At 47.0% G+C, this 14,071-nt stretch overlaps 4 protein-coding genes across 4 annotated transcripts; 3 read left to right on the forward strand and 1 right to left on the reverse strand.

The window, feature by feature from the left end:
• Positions 1 to 1,179: 1,179 nt before the first annotated feature.
• Positions 1,180 to 5,279, reverse strand: K444DRAFT_584346 (uncharacterized protein; the record flags this gene model as incomplete). The annotated part of the gene is given in 3 exon segments (XM_024877860.1): positions 1,180 to 3,969; positions 3,989 to 4,969; positions 5,042 to 5,279. The coding sequence occupies 3 exon segments, from the start codon at positions 5,042 to 5,044 to the stop codon at positions 1,180 to 1,182; spliced, it is 3,774 nt and encodes a 1,257-aa protein (XP_024740438.1). The 5' UTR covers positions 5,045 to 5,279.
• Positions 5,280 to 6,219: 940 nt separating this feature from the next.
• K444DRAFT_626616 (uncharacterized protein) lies at positions 6,220 to 9,264 on the forward strand (the record flags this gene model as incomplete). Its single annotated transcript, XM_024882678.1, has 2 exons — positions 6,220 to 6,662; positions 6,702 to 9,264. The coding sequence occupies 2 exons, from the start codon at positions 6,220 to 6,222 to the stop codon at positions 9,262 to 9,264; spliced, it is 3,006 nt and encodes a 1,001-aa protein (XP_024740439.1).
• A 40-nt stretch (positions 9,265 to 9,304) lies between these two features.
• On the forward strand, positions 9,305 to 9,970 carry K444DRAFT_322760 (uncharacterized protein). Its single transcript, XM_024871891.1, has 2 exons — positions 9,305 to 9,452; positions 9,530 to 9,970. The coding sequence occupies exon 2, from the start codon at positions 9,621 to 9,623 to the stop codon at positions 9,777 to 9,779; it is 159 nt and encodes a 52-aa protein (XP_024740440.1). The 5' UTR covers positions 9,305 to 9,452; positions 9,530 to 9,620; the 3' UTR covers positions 9,780 to 9,970.
• Positions 9,971 to 11,816: 1,846 nt separating this feature from the next.
• K444DRAFT_626617 (uncharacterized protein) lies at positions 11,817 to 13,932 on the forward strand (the record flags this gene model as incomplete). The annotated part of the gene is made up of 4 exons (XM_024882679.1): positions 11,817 to 11,883; positions 12,406 to 12,448; positions 12,497 to 13,682; positions 13,747 to 13,932. The coding sequence occupies 4 exons, from the start codon at positions 11,817 to 11,819 to the stop codon at positions 13,930 to 13,932; spliced, it is 1,482 nt and encodes a 493-aa protein (XP_024740441.1).
• Between the last annotated feature and the right edge of the window lie 139 nt (positions 13,933 to 14,071).

Consider the following 14,071-nt stretch of genomic DNA (forward strand, 5'->3'; position numbering starts at 1 on the left):
AATGTGACTACCTGCAAAGTCGAGTAGGGATTTGTTGAAAGGGGTTATGAATTCCATATTAATATAATTCTTGTAGAAACTGGATGTACGGGGTAGAGGAGACTAAAAGCTTTGCTGCTAGACTCTTGTTTGGCTGTAACAGCCATTATCCTTACTAGATTACTCATATTATCATGCAGACTAGTTTTCATGATCTCCGCCCTAATTGTGTCGTTTTCCAAGCACTGGGGGTATTTTTGGAAGCGTCAACTTTGGGATCTGGGAACTTGTTTGGGCTCCTGAGCATCTTCGTTAAACTCCACGAAAATAATATGACAGAACAGAAGGCCAGTCCAAGTGTGATTGGCTATAAAGCGAGAAGTCAAAGCACGTGATGATGTGGTAAATCTTGCTCAGGATGATCATGCTTCCTCTAGCGTTATCGTTGTTTTTGCATTTTTAAAGAGGAGAGTCATGCGCTCGACTAGTTACAACTGGTGTGCAATAGTTCTTCCCCAAACCCTAGCCATAGAGTGCTCCCCCGTGGCACTGTACGCAAAATTACCCGCTAGTAAAGCACCCTAAACATTGCTCTTCCGATCATGCTTCCTCAGGTGAGCTGCTCAGGGTGCTCAGGTTACTCAGGCGAGTTGACTGAGCCGAGGGTGAGGCGAGGGTGATTAGTGCATGAGCAAGAGCGGCAAGCTTACTAACTAACTGCGATACGCAAGAAAGAGAAAATTGATCCATAAGACTCCCACACTCTGGACCACTCTCAGCAATTTCAATCCAGCGAGAGACTTTTGTAATACAAGACCAATATTCGCTATAATGTAAATGGAGAATGTAAACATATATATTGGGCGGCATCCTGTCAGGTTCGCCACTGGTGCTATAATGGAAGGGATGACGGCTGAGGCGATGAGATAAGACGTGGCAGTCAAGTTGACGCCTTCGATGCTGGTGTGAAGATCTAAAGCAATGAGGCTGAGGGCTGGAAAGTAGATGTAGATCAAGCTACTGAGTGTGGAAACCCAGGCTATGAAGGCGATGAAAAATGTGATCCAATGTTTCTGCGGGATTGTGAAGACCGAATAACGCATTGGGGCCTGCGAAGAAGCCGCATCATTGTTCAGAAGTGTTGGTGCCGAATTCTTGGTTTCGATAAAAAGAGTAGAATTCAGTGGTGAAATCTTATTGTTATCCTCTTGCGAATGGGTAACAGACATTTCGTGTGTTAGGAGGGAAGGAACCATCGCCAATACCACCAAATATAACATTCTCCGTTGGGTGGGTAGCAACGGCCGTGATATCGCCCTTTTCGTATAGTTCTCTGTTGCCGACGGGCTTGGGGTCAACTGGATAGGTATCAGACACACTTTCCGATTCAGTTGCAATTTCTCTGACCAATACTGATGGCTCCCAAATGTTGGAATGAGTGCCTCGAACATCCAGAAGCCGCATGCTATCGGTACTGAATGACATACTTCGAATGGATTGATCTGCTGCCACGATTCGGTACAAGAGTCTGAGCGTTTCAAAGTCATAAATCTGGATGACACCGCCAGCATCCCCGGTGGCAAGGGTTCGTCCGGCTGGGGAAGCTGCAAGAGACTTTGCATCTGCGCCATTTACCAGAGTGACAAGTTCTAGCTCCATAGTATCGTAAAGTGCGAGATCTCCATCAAGGTAGAGAGCAGCGATGAGGTTCAGTTCCGGGTTTGGGTTAAAGATCATTGATAACAATGCGGTGTCTCCTCTTCCCTCTCGAACCTCTTCCACTCGAGCACATGAACCTAGAAATTCGTTGTTATCCATAGTGTAGATCGCAATTGGCAGGCCTCGGTATACCACAGAAACCAAATTGTGCACAAGCGAAATTGCAGCACGGTCAATAGGCCGTCGAAATCCAAGCTGTTGTGTCTCGAATGGATTTTGTTGTGTCGTAGATGAGATTATCTTGCCCGTCGACACGTCGCGAATGGTGATGGCATTCTGAATCGAAATGGAGATTACCATGGTGTCGCCGTCTGAGAATAGGACTGCAACTGGTGGGATTGATAGTGTCGAGCTCCAAAGCTCTGCACCATTCGTCGTATTCCATAGTCGAATGCTTCTAACTCCAGCACAAAGGAGCAGGCCCCCAGATGTGTCAAACGCCATGAGTTTTGCAGGATCTCGTCGCCCACTCTGCTTCAAAACCCTCGCTTCCTGACAGGTATCTTGAAAATATAGATGAATAATGCCACTTGACAATCCTACTGCAAAATGTTTATCACTACACGCCGTTGAACGAGCTTGTTCGCTGCCATAAGTGTTACATGCCAGTCTGTCGTTCCAAACCGTGTTTGAAAGACCAGCGACCGAGAAACCACCACGGGAGGACCCAAATTGGACTTTGACAGGACTTTCCAGGGGGCAAAAGGATGGAATCAGCCAGTATATAACAGTCGGTGACTCCAACAGATGCCTTCCAAATTTTGCTGCAATGCGTCCAAGATCAGTGCTCCATTCAGCAACGAGTTGATAGTGTTTTCCAATTGGCCCCGCATGCTTTTTGCGAGACTCCAAGAAACCTCGTAAGTTTTTGGCGGTAAGGATCAACGGACTCAGGGTTCCTTTGGCAGCAGCCACTTCGATCCAGCTGAGTACATTGGACCGAAAAAATTTATCAAGCAAGACCATGTAGCTGTCACTTGCTGTATCCGCACTTCTAAGGTGATCACTGAACGACGTACATGCATAGTCTGCAAAGAGGGACCGTTTCTTGATTCGTTGTTCTGTAGGCGTGAGGAGTTTGCGATTTCTTGGTGCCTTCATCTCGTTGCAAATCAGATAGTGGAGACAAGTATCTGCAAGTGCGCTATGAGCATCGCGGCCTCTGATTGCGAATTCGGAATCTAGATCATCACGCAGGAGAAATTCTTTTGCTGTCTGGTGGATCATCCGAACCTTCTTGTATCTGTCAACATACACCAAATTTCCGCATGTAGACGATATGAACTTCTCCAGGGCGAAAATACTCCTGTCTTTTGTTTGTATTCGCAGTGCAGCTTCAAGTTCTTCGAGTGTTAGTGCGCGAGTTGCACAAGTTGACCACATGAGAATTGCTTTTGCCAGTGGTTTCCCTCGCGAAGCTTGAGACATCCCTTCGAGAGTCCTTGCGTATAATGGATCCATGCCCACTGGTACTTCCTTGAGAATGAGTCCAATTTCTGATTCGCTAAAAGCACTTTCGAGTTCTTCCAAAACAAGCACAACCCACAAGAAACACCCCTCTGACTTTTCTATAATGGTCGATGTAATCTTATGCCGATACTCAATACGATCGATATGGAGCTCTTCTACCTTCTTCTTGACATATAACTTAATGTCGCCAAGGGTGTTCTCCGGGGAAGCAGTTTCAATTGCCACATTTTGCAGTTGTGAGAAACCTTTTTGGATCGTTGGGGTGGTGCGACTTGTGATGAAAATACGCAATGGGACTCTACTATCGAGTTTGGCAAGCAAAGGAAACAAAGCGCTTTTATTGGAACATTCGTTTAAGCCGTCAATAACCCAGTATTGTGTGCGTTGAAACGATGCTCGGAAAATGCCACTAACAAAAAGCATTCGCCAGAGTGCCCGCGGTTCGTCTCGGTCGAGGTGTATTTCATTTTGCTGCATTGCCGAGATTTCTTCTCTTACGTTGAAGTTCATGAGTGCCATTTGGAAAGCAAGAGAACGAAGGCACGATTCAAGAGTTGAGCTAGACTTGTCGCCATGTCTGATGAAGAAATAGCTCGTGTCCATATTGAGATCCCCCAACGAATTGATGACATGTGTAGCGATGAAGCTTTTGCCTGACCCTGGCTGACCATTGACCCAAAAGACTGCTTTTAACGGTGCATGACCATCCCTCCAGTCGCAGTATGTTTTTGAGAAAGTCAACCATTCGCAAGAACCTTCAATCTGCCGTTCTTCATAAGCAGTAAGGTCATCTTCAGATATCTCTTGTACTCCAAGGTACTCCAAGGTACTTCTCCAAGATACGGAGCTGTTTTTGCTGCTCTTCTCGTTTTTGGTGATATATATCACTCACAATATCTTTGGTGATGGAAGCAAGCGCATTCCGGATGGTCAGGTAATTGGGATCCGATGGACTGTGAAACTTGCAGATTCCACGATGGTTGGCATTTATCAGGGCACTATATTCGTTGGGATATCCTAGAACAGCAGACTCACGGCTCACAATTAAGCTCGAGGTTGGCCCAATTTGAGTTTCCACTGCTTCGTAGAAAGAAGGTAGCTGGAGATTCCCGGAGACATGACGGAACCCATCGTTAATGAGCTGAAGCATAATCGAATCATCCTTAAGGTCGTCAACATATGCTTTGGAGCCATAAGGCATGAGCACGCTTTTCAGCGAATAGTTGAGGGCCGTTGCCAATCCGGATCCTCGATGCGGAGTCCCAAGGAAAATCATAGTATGAAACCTTTCACCGAGAGCATTGTAAAGAGGATCCTCCCGAGCAATTATATATGCCTTCTTGATCACCAATCCACCCATGCTGTGGCCGATCAATACCAGTGGTGTCCGCTGTCCTGTGCCCATATGAGGTGAATCCTGGATGGCAGCCACCAAGGATTTCGCGAAGTCGTGGACATTGAGAGTACTGGATTTGATCTCGGCCCATTTCGAGGCATATCCGAAGGTATGTATCCGCACATTCTTGAAGGGCGGGTCTCGAGGAAGCCATTCTTGAGGCCAGTAATGTAATGGTTCCTTCGACAAAGCCCACGTTTTCCGCGAGCCTCCGCCTAGCCCATGGACGAATATGAAGTCAATCAGAGGCTCCGAAGGCTGGAACAAAAGAGTCAGCCCCAGACTTCCAACAACATCAACAGGCGCGTCGATGTCCGTTTGCTGCGTCGATATTGATAAGCGCTTGAGTGCCCTTTCTAAGGAACTTGTGGAGGATTTGCTACGTTGAGAGAAAGGTCGAGAGAACTGCATCAATTTGGGTCAGGCTGCAGTACTGTGTTGCGTTTGGGGTTTGATGTGGACCTCGCGGGGACGTACCATTCTATTGCCGGTCAAAACGTTGGACGGTCATCATCATCAATATGCCGAGTCGAATGCAGGCTGTAGGGCATAAAGTCGCAGTATATTCTTGGCTACAAAGCGTCGTTTCTGTTCCGCGGATAGATTATTTTACATGTCGATGTTGATGAGGCGCGAAGCGCAAGGGCGACGTGGTGGGATCAGCCCCCACGCTCAACTAGGCACTGCTGGGCTACCTGCAGAGCACCGCCACGTCGAGATGCTGCAAGAATCAGATTGGCCAGGAGTCAGAGCTCCAAGCTTGACTGAGATTGAAGCGAATATATCCTTGATTTATATGACCAACGCCTGCGGAGATTCGATTATAACATAGGGGAAAAGCCAACGTAAAAGGCTCACTTCCTTGTTCAAATTAATGCGTACACGGTGACCGCTGTGGGAGAGCGCGGGCCGTGGCGAGGAGCGTCAGGCTGGGCCTTACGGAGTAGTCAGGGTTTAGGCAAGGTCTTAGGCATCCAGTTGGGTTGGTTCTTCGGCGGCTATCTCGTGTTTCAGGGCTTTGTCTGGCTCGGAAGCTGCTGTACAACCTCACTCCTTCACAAAATAGATACCACTGATGCCTGCTGTGAGCTAGTAGATTAGACGCACACCGAAATATAAGACTGTAGATTTAATACCCAACACGATATGGCTACATATCAATTTAATTAATTCTGCTCTGTCTACCATCAATACCTCATTCAACTCTTAAAGATAGTAAACGTTTGAGTTTGGCACAGAATTATCCGAGTTCAATTTACTCACGTTTGAAGAGGCAACAATTGATGGCAGGCCGTCGAGTGCGCTGTGGTGGATGAAACCGTGATAGCAAGTAGGTTTAGAAGAGTTCTGCCAAAATTGAATCTGGGATTAATAAGGCTATTCTGGCTAGAATTTCTATAACGGATCCATTCTATTATAAGATAATTGTCATTATACTTATAATATCGTGCATGCGACAACGAATGAGCCAAGTACTATACAGATACCACTCCGTGCACGGACCACTTCAGCAACCTGTTGAGCGCTCAGACGGCAGACATGGGTGGCACGGTCCGCAATTGTCAACCTCGACAACAGCCTCACTCCCAGTCCCACCTATTCACGCTCTCGCAGCCTTCTCTCCTTCTCATGATGCGTCAACAACAACAACCAACATGGCAGAACCCTTCACCGTCCTCAGCATTGCTGCGAATATTGCTCAGTTTCTTGGCTACGGTCTGCAACTTCTATCCGACGGGAAAGAGATGTACAACTCGCTGCACGGCGCACTAGACGAATACCATGAGCTCGAGGCTATCATCGAAGATATTCGAAATATTAGCAATGAGACGAAACATCTATCTGGGCACTCGATTGGCGAGAACACTATTCGAAAACTTGCAGCTGAATGCATGCCTTTGGCGGAAAAGTTGTTGGGAATCTTGAATGATCTCAAGGTCCCAAACGATGCGCGCTTTCGGGGCTTGAAGACTTTGCATCAAACTTTTAGAAGTGCCGGAAAGAAGAAGGAAATACAAATCTTGAAACACAGATTGATGGATCTGGATATGCGGTTGAGGACTCGAACTTCTTGGATGCTTCAAAGGCAAGTCATCGTGTAACTCTGTTAGCAAAGTAGAAGCTGACTGTGAAATAGGAACTGCCATTCGGACGTGATGTCTGCCATCGATTCTCTTGCGCATGTCGATGATGGCCTGAAATTAAATTTGACATCGAATCTGAATCAGCTAAGAATAGATATCTTGGAGAAACTTCAAGTACCGGCAACATCAAATGCACGGGGAAAAGACTTCGGGTTAGATAGTCTATCCAAAGAGCTTCTGTCTTTCCTGGACGAAGGTAAAAGGGTGAAGCATCAGCAAGACGTTCTTCAAAGCCTAGTCTTCGAGGAAATGAAGCAGCGTGAGGAGACGATTAAGGATGCACATGAGATGACTTTGAATTGGATGTTTGAAAAACCTGAAACTGGCTTTATGAACTGGTTGAAGGCCGACAGTGGAATTTACTGGGTGAGAGGAAAGGTATTTCATCCCTACATTATGTCACAGAGAAGTCAAGTCACTGAAGCGACTCAGGCTGGTAGTGGGAAGTCCACCCTCATGAAATATATATGTGCCCATGACACCACCTTGAACGCACTGGAATCCTGGGCCACCAGGGCCGGATCTCGAACTCTTGTTACAGCAAGCTGTTTTTTTTGGAACGCTGGGCTGCCTATGCAGAAATCCATTCGTGGACTCCTCCAAAGCTTGTTGTTTCAGGTCTTTCGGGCATATCCGTCCCTGATATTGGAAACATCTTCGAAGGACCCAAAAGTTTTGTGGACACAAAAGGAATTGACTTCAGCTTTGGCAATTGCCTCGAAAAGCTCGAAACTTCCTTCAAAATTTTGTTTCTTCGTGGATGGTCTCGACGAATACGATGGCGATCATGAAGATATTGTGCAACTACTTCAATCTTTAGCTGCCTCACCAAACATCAAAATTTGCGTCTCCAGCCGCCCTTGGAACGCCTTTATAGACGTATTTGAACAATGCAGTTCGAAGCTGGTTCTCGAGGATTTTACTAATAATGATATGCAAAAATACGTGCATAACATGCTGGCCCAAGATAAAATCTTCATGAAGGCCGCCAAAGGGGATTCTCGTTGTCAAACGCTTGTACCACAGATCGCAGACAAGGCTCAGGGTGTTTGGCTATGGGTCTACCTTGTTGTTCGTGACCTTTTGAGAGATCTGAAGGGAAGAGAAGGATTCCCTCTCTTACAGCGCCGATTGGATAGTTTCCCGGCAGAACTGGAGAAATATTTCGCCAGCATTATTGAGAGGATCGACAAGATCCATCGTGAAGAGACTGCTAAGATATTTCGGATCACTGTGGACGCAGTGACGCCGATTCCAGCACTCGGTCTACAATACTTGCTCGTTGAACAAGAGGACCCAGAATACGCCTTAAAGATGCAAATCCAACCAATCTTTAGGGAACAAGAATGGGAAAATGCGCAAAAGTGGGAAAGACTTCTTAACAGCCGTTGCAGCGATCTGCTTGAACTGAACTTCAGGAGCACAAACTATGCTCCGCCAATCATGCACCACAAAGTTGAATTTCTACACCGAACAGTTATAGATTTTCTGCGAGATAACTACCAGAACGAACTACGAGAGTGGGCAGGTCATTTTTTCGATACAAGCTCTTCACTGTCTAATATCATACTTGGACTGATAAAAGGATACCCAGTGCCACAAGGTACTAAGGACCTCGAACTCAAGCGCAAGTTTGAAAACGACGTATCAGCACTGACTGCCGAATTGATATGTTATGCACGGAAGCTGGAGCGCAACGGCAAGAGTAATATAAAACTCCTCAACGAATTTGATCGTGTCCTCTGTTATCGTAGCGGTAAAATCGGCGATCCTTGCAGTCACGAAAGGCACTGGAACAGTATGAGACACAAATTCAATGACCTCGGTGGACTTGAAGAATTTAGCCATCGTACAATTTTAGCTCTTGCTATTCATGCAGGGTTACGATTATATGTTGACAAAATGCTGAACGAGTACCCCGAACTTCTCAATGACAACAAGGAATATACTTTACTGGAACATGCTTTGGCACCTTTCGTAGCCCCCTCAAATAAAATGGAACAAATCCGCAAATTCACCGATGATAAAATGCGGGAATATGCTTTGGTACCTCCCGTAGGATTTCATTCCCCCTCAAGGAATCAAAAGGATCAAATCTACACACTTATCGATACTGAAATGCTGGAAATACTTCTTTCGCACGGTGCCGACCCGAATAAAAACCGACGACCTGACCAAAAGGGGGACCAGAACACTGTCTGGATGGACTTCTTGAACGAGCGTGCTCGTGAAAATAGAAGTAAATATATACCCGAGGACATCAAAAGCAACTGGTACGAAGCATGCCAGTTATTGATTGACTATGGCGCGGATCTTGATACAAATATTTCGATAGCTCAATCAGGAGCCTTGCATAACTCTTTGAGAGTGTCAATGGCGTCGAAGGCTTCAATCAACTCGAATCTATTGGAGGTATCGATTATATCGATAATTCACGAAATTTTCGGACACGACAAAGCAGAACGACTAATAGCGAAAATCAATGAAGAAGCTAAAGAAGTACCATCTAAGACGACTCGACTATCTATCATCTGGAGGCTACTTGCATCGACATGAAGCGCAATTGGTAAAGCCCCCTGCAAAGAACTACTTCTCAAAAAAAGAGAGACAACTGGGATTTCCCGACTACCCAAATTCGATAAAGTGCCTATGGTGGTCTAAGACAACGCATGAAGCTGTATACCTTGTTCCAAATGGATGTCTGTTCAGATTCTTCTTCTACATCGTGCTGTGTAGCTTGTTTAGTGAGTATCTACTGAGTGGTTGAACGTCTTGTATCTGCCCTTCTCGGTGATGTGACCGATGGCTGACCAGTCTCTAGGTAGTTGAATGATATATCTACTCTCAACTTCTTGCTTGCCCGAAATAGGTCGCCCCATAGAACGAGCTGCCTCTCTACTACTGACGAATCAATGTCTGTGTCATCAAATATTTTTGTAACACCAGGATCTCCACGTTTGGCATTTGTTATCATAATTTTTGTATCCTCGCACTTGTCAGTTTTATTCTTTGCTACAATTTTGCGCAAAAGAACCTTCTCCAAATTCAGCATCAGGAAGAGTCGCCAGTAAAAAGCAGGTGTAAGAACTAAATCTTGTTCTGTGTCCTTTGATACCTCCCTGTTGTTCAGCTTGACCTACAATTCGATTGAGTAACGTATATACTTTGGCGGATCTTCATCATATGTCCTCCCTGCATCCCGGTCAGTAAGCTGACACGAGCCAAGCTTGTCTGCGTCCACTTGGATTTATTGCTGACTGGAAACTTCTTCTTCAAAAGGGTCCCATTCGTCTTCGTAGAGAGCGTCACATCGAAGGCTCTTCGGAGGGAAAGTGGGAGGACAGTGTTCTGTACGCGAGAGGGAAGGGTAGGAAAGATGCTGGCAGACGCTCTCTATGCGGTAGTCTAGCTGTTCATGGAAGCGCTGCTGTCAACAGAAGACAAGTTGCACGATGGGAATACGGGGGCCGGTGCGCTTGTTGACCGCGACAACAGCGTTGAAGGCATTCTCCAAGCCAACGCATCTATTTACGGACGAGTATAGGCAACCTCAGCTATTTGCCTTTCCAGCGCGTAAGCGACTAGAGGGTAGAATCGTCATGCTACTGCAGAATCTATCATGTTTGAGACGGAATTGCGACGTCGACTTCAAAGGGACTGCGACTTGATCTTGTACTAACCTTCCAACCTTCATACGCGCCTTTGGTCATAATGGGCAGATTGGATTGCGATGCAAGTGAGGCGATACTTACGAGTTAGCATAAGAGGAAGTACTGAGGCCATTAGCGAGCTAGAAGTATCCACTAGCCAACCGCCCAAACCCCCATCCGCCCACGCCTAAAAAAATCGATTTTTAATCACACCTTCATTATAATTACAAATCCTTCAATATATTAACATCCCATAGTATGTTCGACATTCTGACAACTATATATTCAATTTAATCTTGTGGTGCGGCTAGAATCTCCTGTTAAAGTCGAATTTTTATTTTTTTTGGTACGCGCCCGCATCAAAAAAAATTAAGGAAGCCGGCCGCGTACCAAAAAAAATAAAAATTCGACTTTAACAGGAGATTCTAGCCGCACCACAAGATTAAATTGAATATATAGTTGTCAGAATGTCGAACATACTATGGGATGTTAATATATTGAAGGATTTGTAATTATAATGAAGGTGTGATTAAAAATCGATTTTTTTAGGCGTGGGCGGATGGGGGTTTGGGCGGTTGGCTAGTGGATACTTCTAAGCGATAGTCATAGATTTGAGCATCCTCGCAATAGACAAGCTTTTACACCTCACTCTCTAGCCAACGTCACTACGTGACATATAATATCAAGAAATAATTAACACCTTATCTTGGGGCATTGGGTGCACATTATTCCATTTGGCAGAAAGAATCTCGTTCCAAGGTTTGAAATAATGGCTCTCTGGGAGTCAGTATTCTTTCGCTAAAGACTGCTTGCGTTTAAACTGCCAACCATTCCAAAGTGGATTTGTGAGCTTTCACGGATCAGCGCAAGCTCAGGTCTTTCATCCATAGAAATTCCCTTCCATTGCTCTCCGTCACGGATGATAGTGCTGCTATGTTAGCAGCTGATTGAGCAGCCGTTAGATGGACCTATACTGAGACGGGGACTATCGGAAGCAGAGACGTGCTGGATGGCCGTTCATTATCCACGTCAGCCTTATCCAAGGTCTTGACGCCATCAACAAGTCCGGCCGCCACCTCGAGGCAGTGCCACGCCCGAAAAGAAAAAAGAAGAAAGGGTCGGCTTGAATGCGATTCATGAAATCCTCAAGTCCAAAACTGGGTTTCACCCTATGTAGTGCCGGCCACGCGACATCTCACCACACCGATGGCCGCTGAGAGCTATCTTGTGGATATTCGGGCATCACTAGTACAATTTTGAGATCATCCACCGTTGTGATGCTGGTTATCATGAATATCGATGGCGATGCTATTTTGAAAGAAGTTATGCTTTTCGTTCGAAGTTTCATAATTCATTATGCAAATCTCGGTTAACTTATGTCATCCCTGTATAAATTAATGCTTGACCTCCTGTCATCGCGAAACCTCAAACAGAACGTCATCAAATCACCCACCCACTATGGAGACCTCATCATCAGGAGAATCAACGCCAAAGAGGCATTCCAGGCATGGGTCATCAGGCAGAGGTCAGTCATCTACAAGCTCACCTATTCGTTCCAAGCACGTTGTCGGAACCTTGATTCAAATCTGCGACGTCGGTCACGGGATCGAAAATACCACAACCTGGCCCTCGGGACTGCTCCGGTGCACTGTACTGCGGCTCAGCGTCGAAGCCAAATATAGAATAGATGGCGCAAGCATGCATGTGTCCTCTGTTGAGCTTAGTGTCGTCTGGTCAGAGGGTGATGGCCCAGGTCACGTGGCGAAGCTTCAAGACATACATCTCAACCATCGCGGCTAGAGCCTTAAACAAGTGTATAACAACTCAAACCGGCGTCTAGGCGCTTAGACGACGTGCAACAAAAGATGACTTCGCATCAAGGATAAGAAAAGGATAAGATGATGTTGGACAATGCTTCCCTGGATTTGCACCAGCACTGCCACACTCTTAATCTGGATCCTGTCGCCACTCACCCTTTTCTCAAACATCGTCATCGTTGTGTTCATACACTCAAAACTGGTTCACGTTGGAAACTGACTTTAATTAGCTCTCCCCAGACGCTCAACCCGTGGTCCCCTTGACATCGGCGAGTACGTTTCCCCTCCCGTCACATATATCGTGCATACTAACATATCCAGTGCCCCAATACCAGTCCCTTCACCCACCTCCACCGGGCACTCCCTCCCACACCAATCCTCCTCCCTCCTCTCACCCTCAACCTCTCAATACATGACCCCCCGCCTCCCCTCTCCACAACCAGGCTCCAACCTCTCCACCCTAACCTCCCCCTCCTTCCGCACCGCCCACTCAACACTCTCCCAAAACCCCCTTTCCCCCTCCCGGTCCCCATCTTTAGCGCCAACGAAGAACTTCTCCTTTCTGCTCCGCCCTGAGATCTACCACCCGCTCACACTTCTCGACGTCCCACCTCCTTTCCGAGTCTCAAGTCTGCAACCAGACCCTGCGACACCCCTCCCTGATCTCGTTGGCTCTGGGAATTTCCGCAGTGCAGCGATTAAGGCGGCTCAACTTCTTACCTCGCCGGATCTCAGCCCGAGCTTGCCAGCCGATATAGCAACGATCTTTGACTTGATCTACACGCGGTTGTCCTGCTTGACGCTGTGTGGACAGACCGCCCTGGCGGCGCAGGAAGTCAAGGCATTGGAAGATCTGAATTCGAGTTATTACCGCGACGAAGAAGGACGACATCTCGTGCCATGGGAGTTGAGAGTCTTGGCTGTAAGATTGCAGGGAATGGGGTTCAACGACGCTCGAAGAGGTGTCATGGGATACTATGAGCTCGCTCGCGAAGCACGCCTCACGCTCACCTCTCTCAAGAAATCCCGCACCTTAACTTTATCTCTGGAAGGAGATGGTGATGGAGAAGAGAAGGCGGATGTGGATGTGGATGTGGATGACATTTTGGAGGCGGAGATTAAGAAGTGGGAGACACGACTCCAGGAGCTGGGCATCAAAGTCGCGAGCGCGTTGGTGGAGATGGACGATCTTGAGGGCGCGGCGAGGTTCTTATCCACACTGTCACCCTCATCCGACTCGGCATCATTGAGCTCGGCCTTGGAGAGCCAGAAAGCGTTGTTATATCTATGCCTAGGCGACGTAGAAGCGGCACGCTCTTGCATTTCTGTAAGGAAAGAAGAGAACGAAGCGAAAGTCATCCTCGCCCTCGCACACATGGCAGACTCAGATTTCACCTCCGCGGTAACTATTTGGAACAACCTCATCTCCAGCCCGGAATCGACTGAATTACCAATGTATCGCCAAAACCTCGGTGTCTGCCTCCTCTACCTTGGTCGAATGTCCGAAGTCTGTCCCCCTTCCCCTCTCCTCTTGTTGCGCATTACCTTGCTGACTCGCTATATCTATATAGGCGCGCGAAATCCTCGAAGCATTAGTAGAAGAGAACTCCTCCTTCCACGCACTCACCTTCAACCTCTCAACCATCTACGAGCTCTGCACCGAGCGCTCGCGGGCTTTGAAGATCGGCCTCGCGGAGAAAATCGCTGCGCTTCCGGAGAGAGGGGGCGAGAAGGCGAATGGTGATTTCAAGTTGTGAATTGTGGGGTGTGTGGTTTGAGAGAGTGGATGAAGACAGAGCAGAGGGGGGAGGGATGGGCAGGAATGAAATGTGATGTGAGCTATGCATGGCTGAGTTTTATGTATGGGGAGTTCAGGGTGCTTAGAGTAAGCTTGCT

Source organism: Hyaloscypha bicolor (assembly GCF_002865645.1).
Source record: "Hyaloscypha bicolor E unplaced genomic scaffold K444scaffold_50, whole genome shotgun sequence".
Classification (NCBI taxonomy): domain Eukaryota; kingdom Fungi; phylum Ascomycota; class Leotiomycetes; order Helotiales; family Hyaloscyphaceae; genus Hyaloscypha; species Hyaloscypha bicolor.

Coding starts and splice junctions, on each gene's coding strand:
- K444DRAFT_322760 (XM_024871891.1), top strand. CDS start 9,621: ATGTCTGTGTCATCAAATATTTTTGTAACACCAGGATCTCCACGTTTG.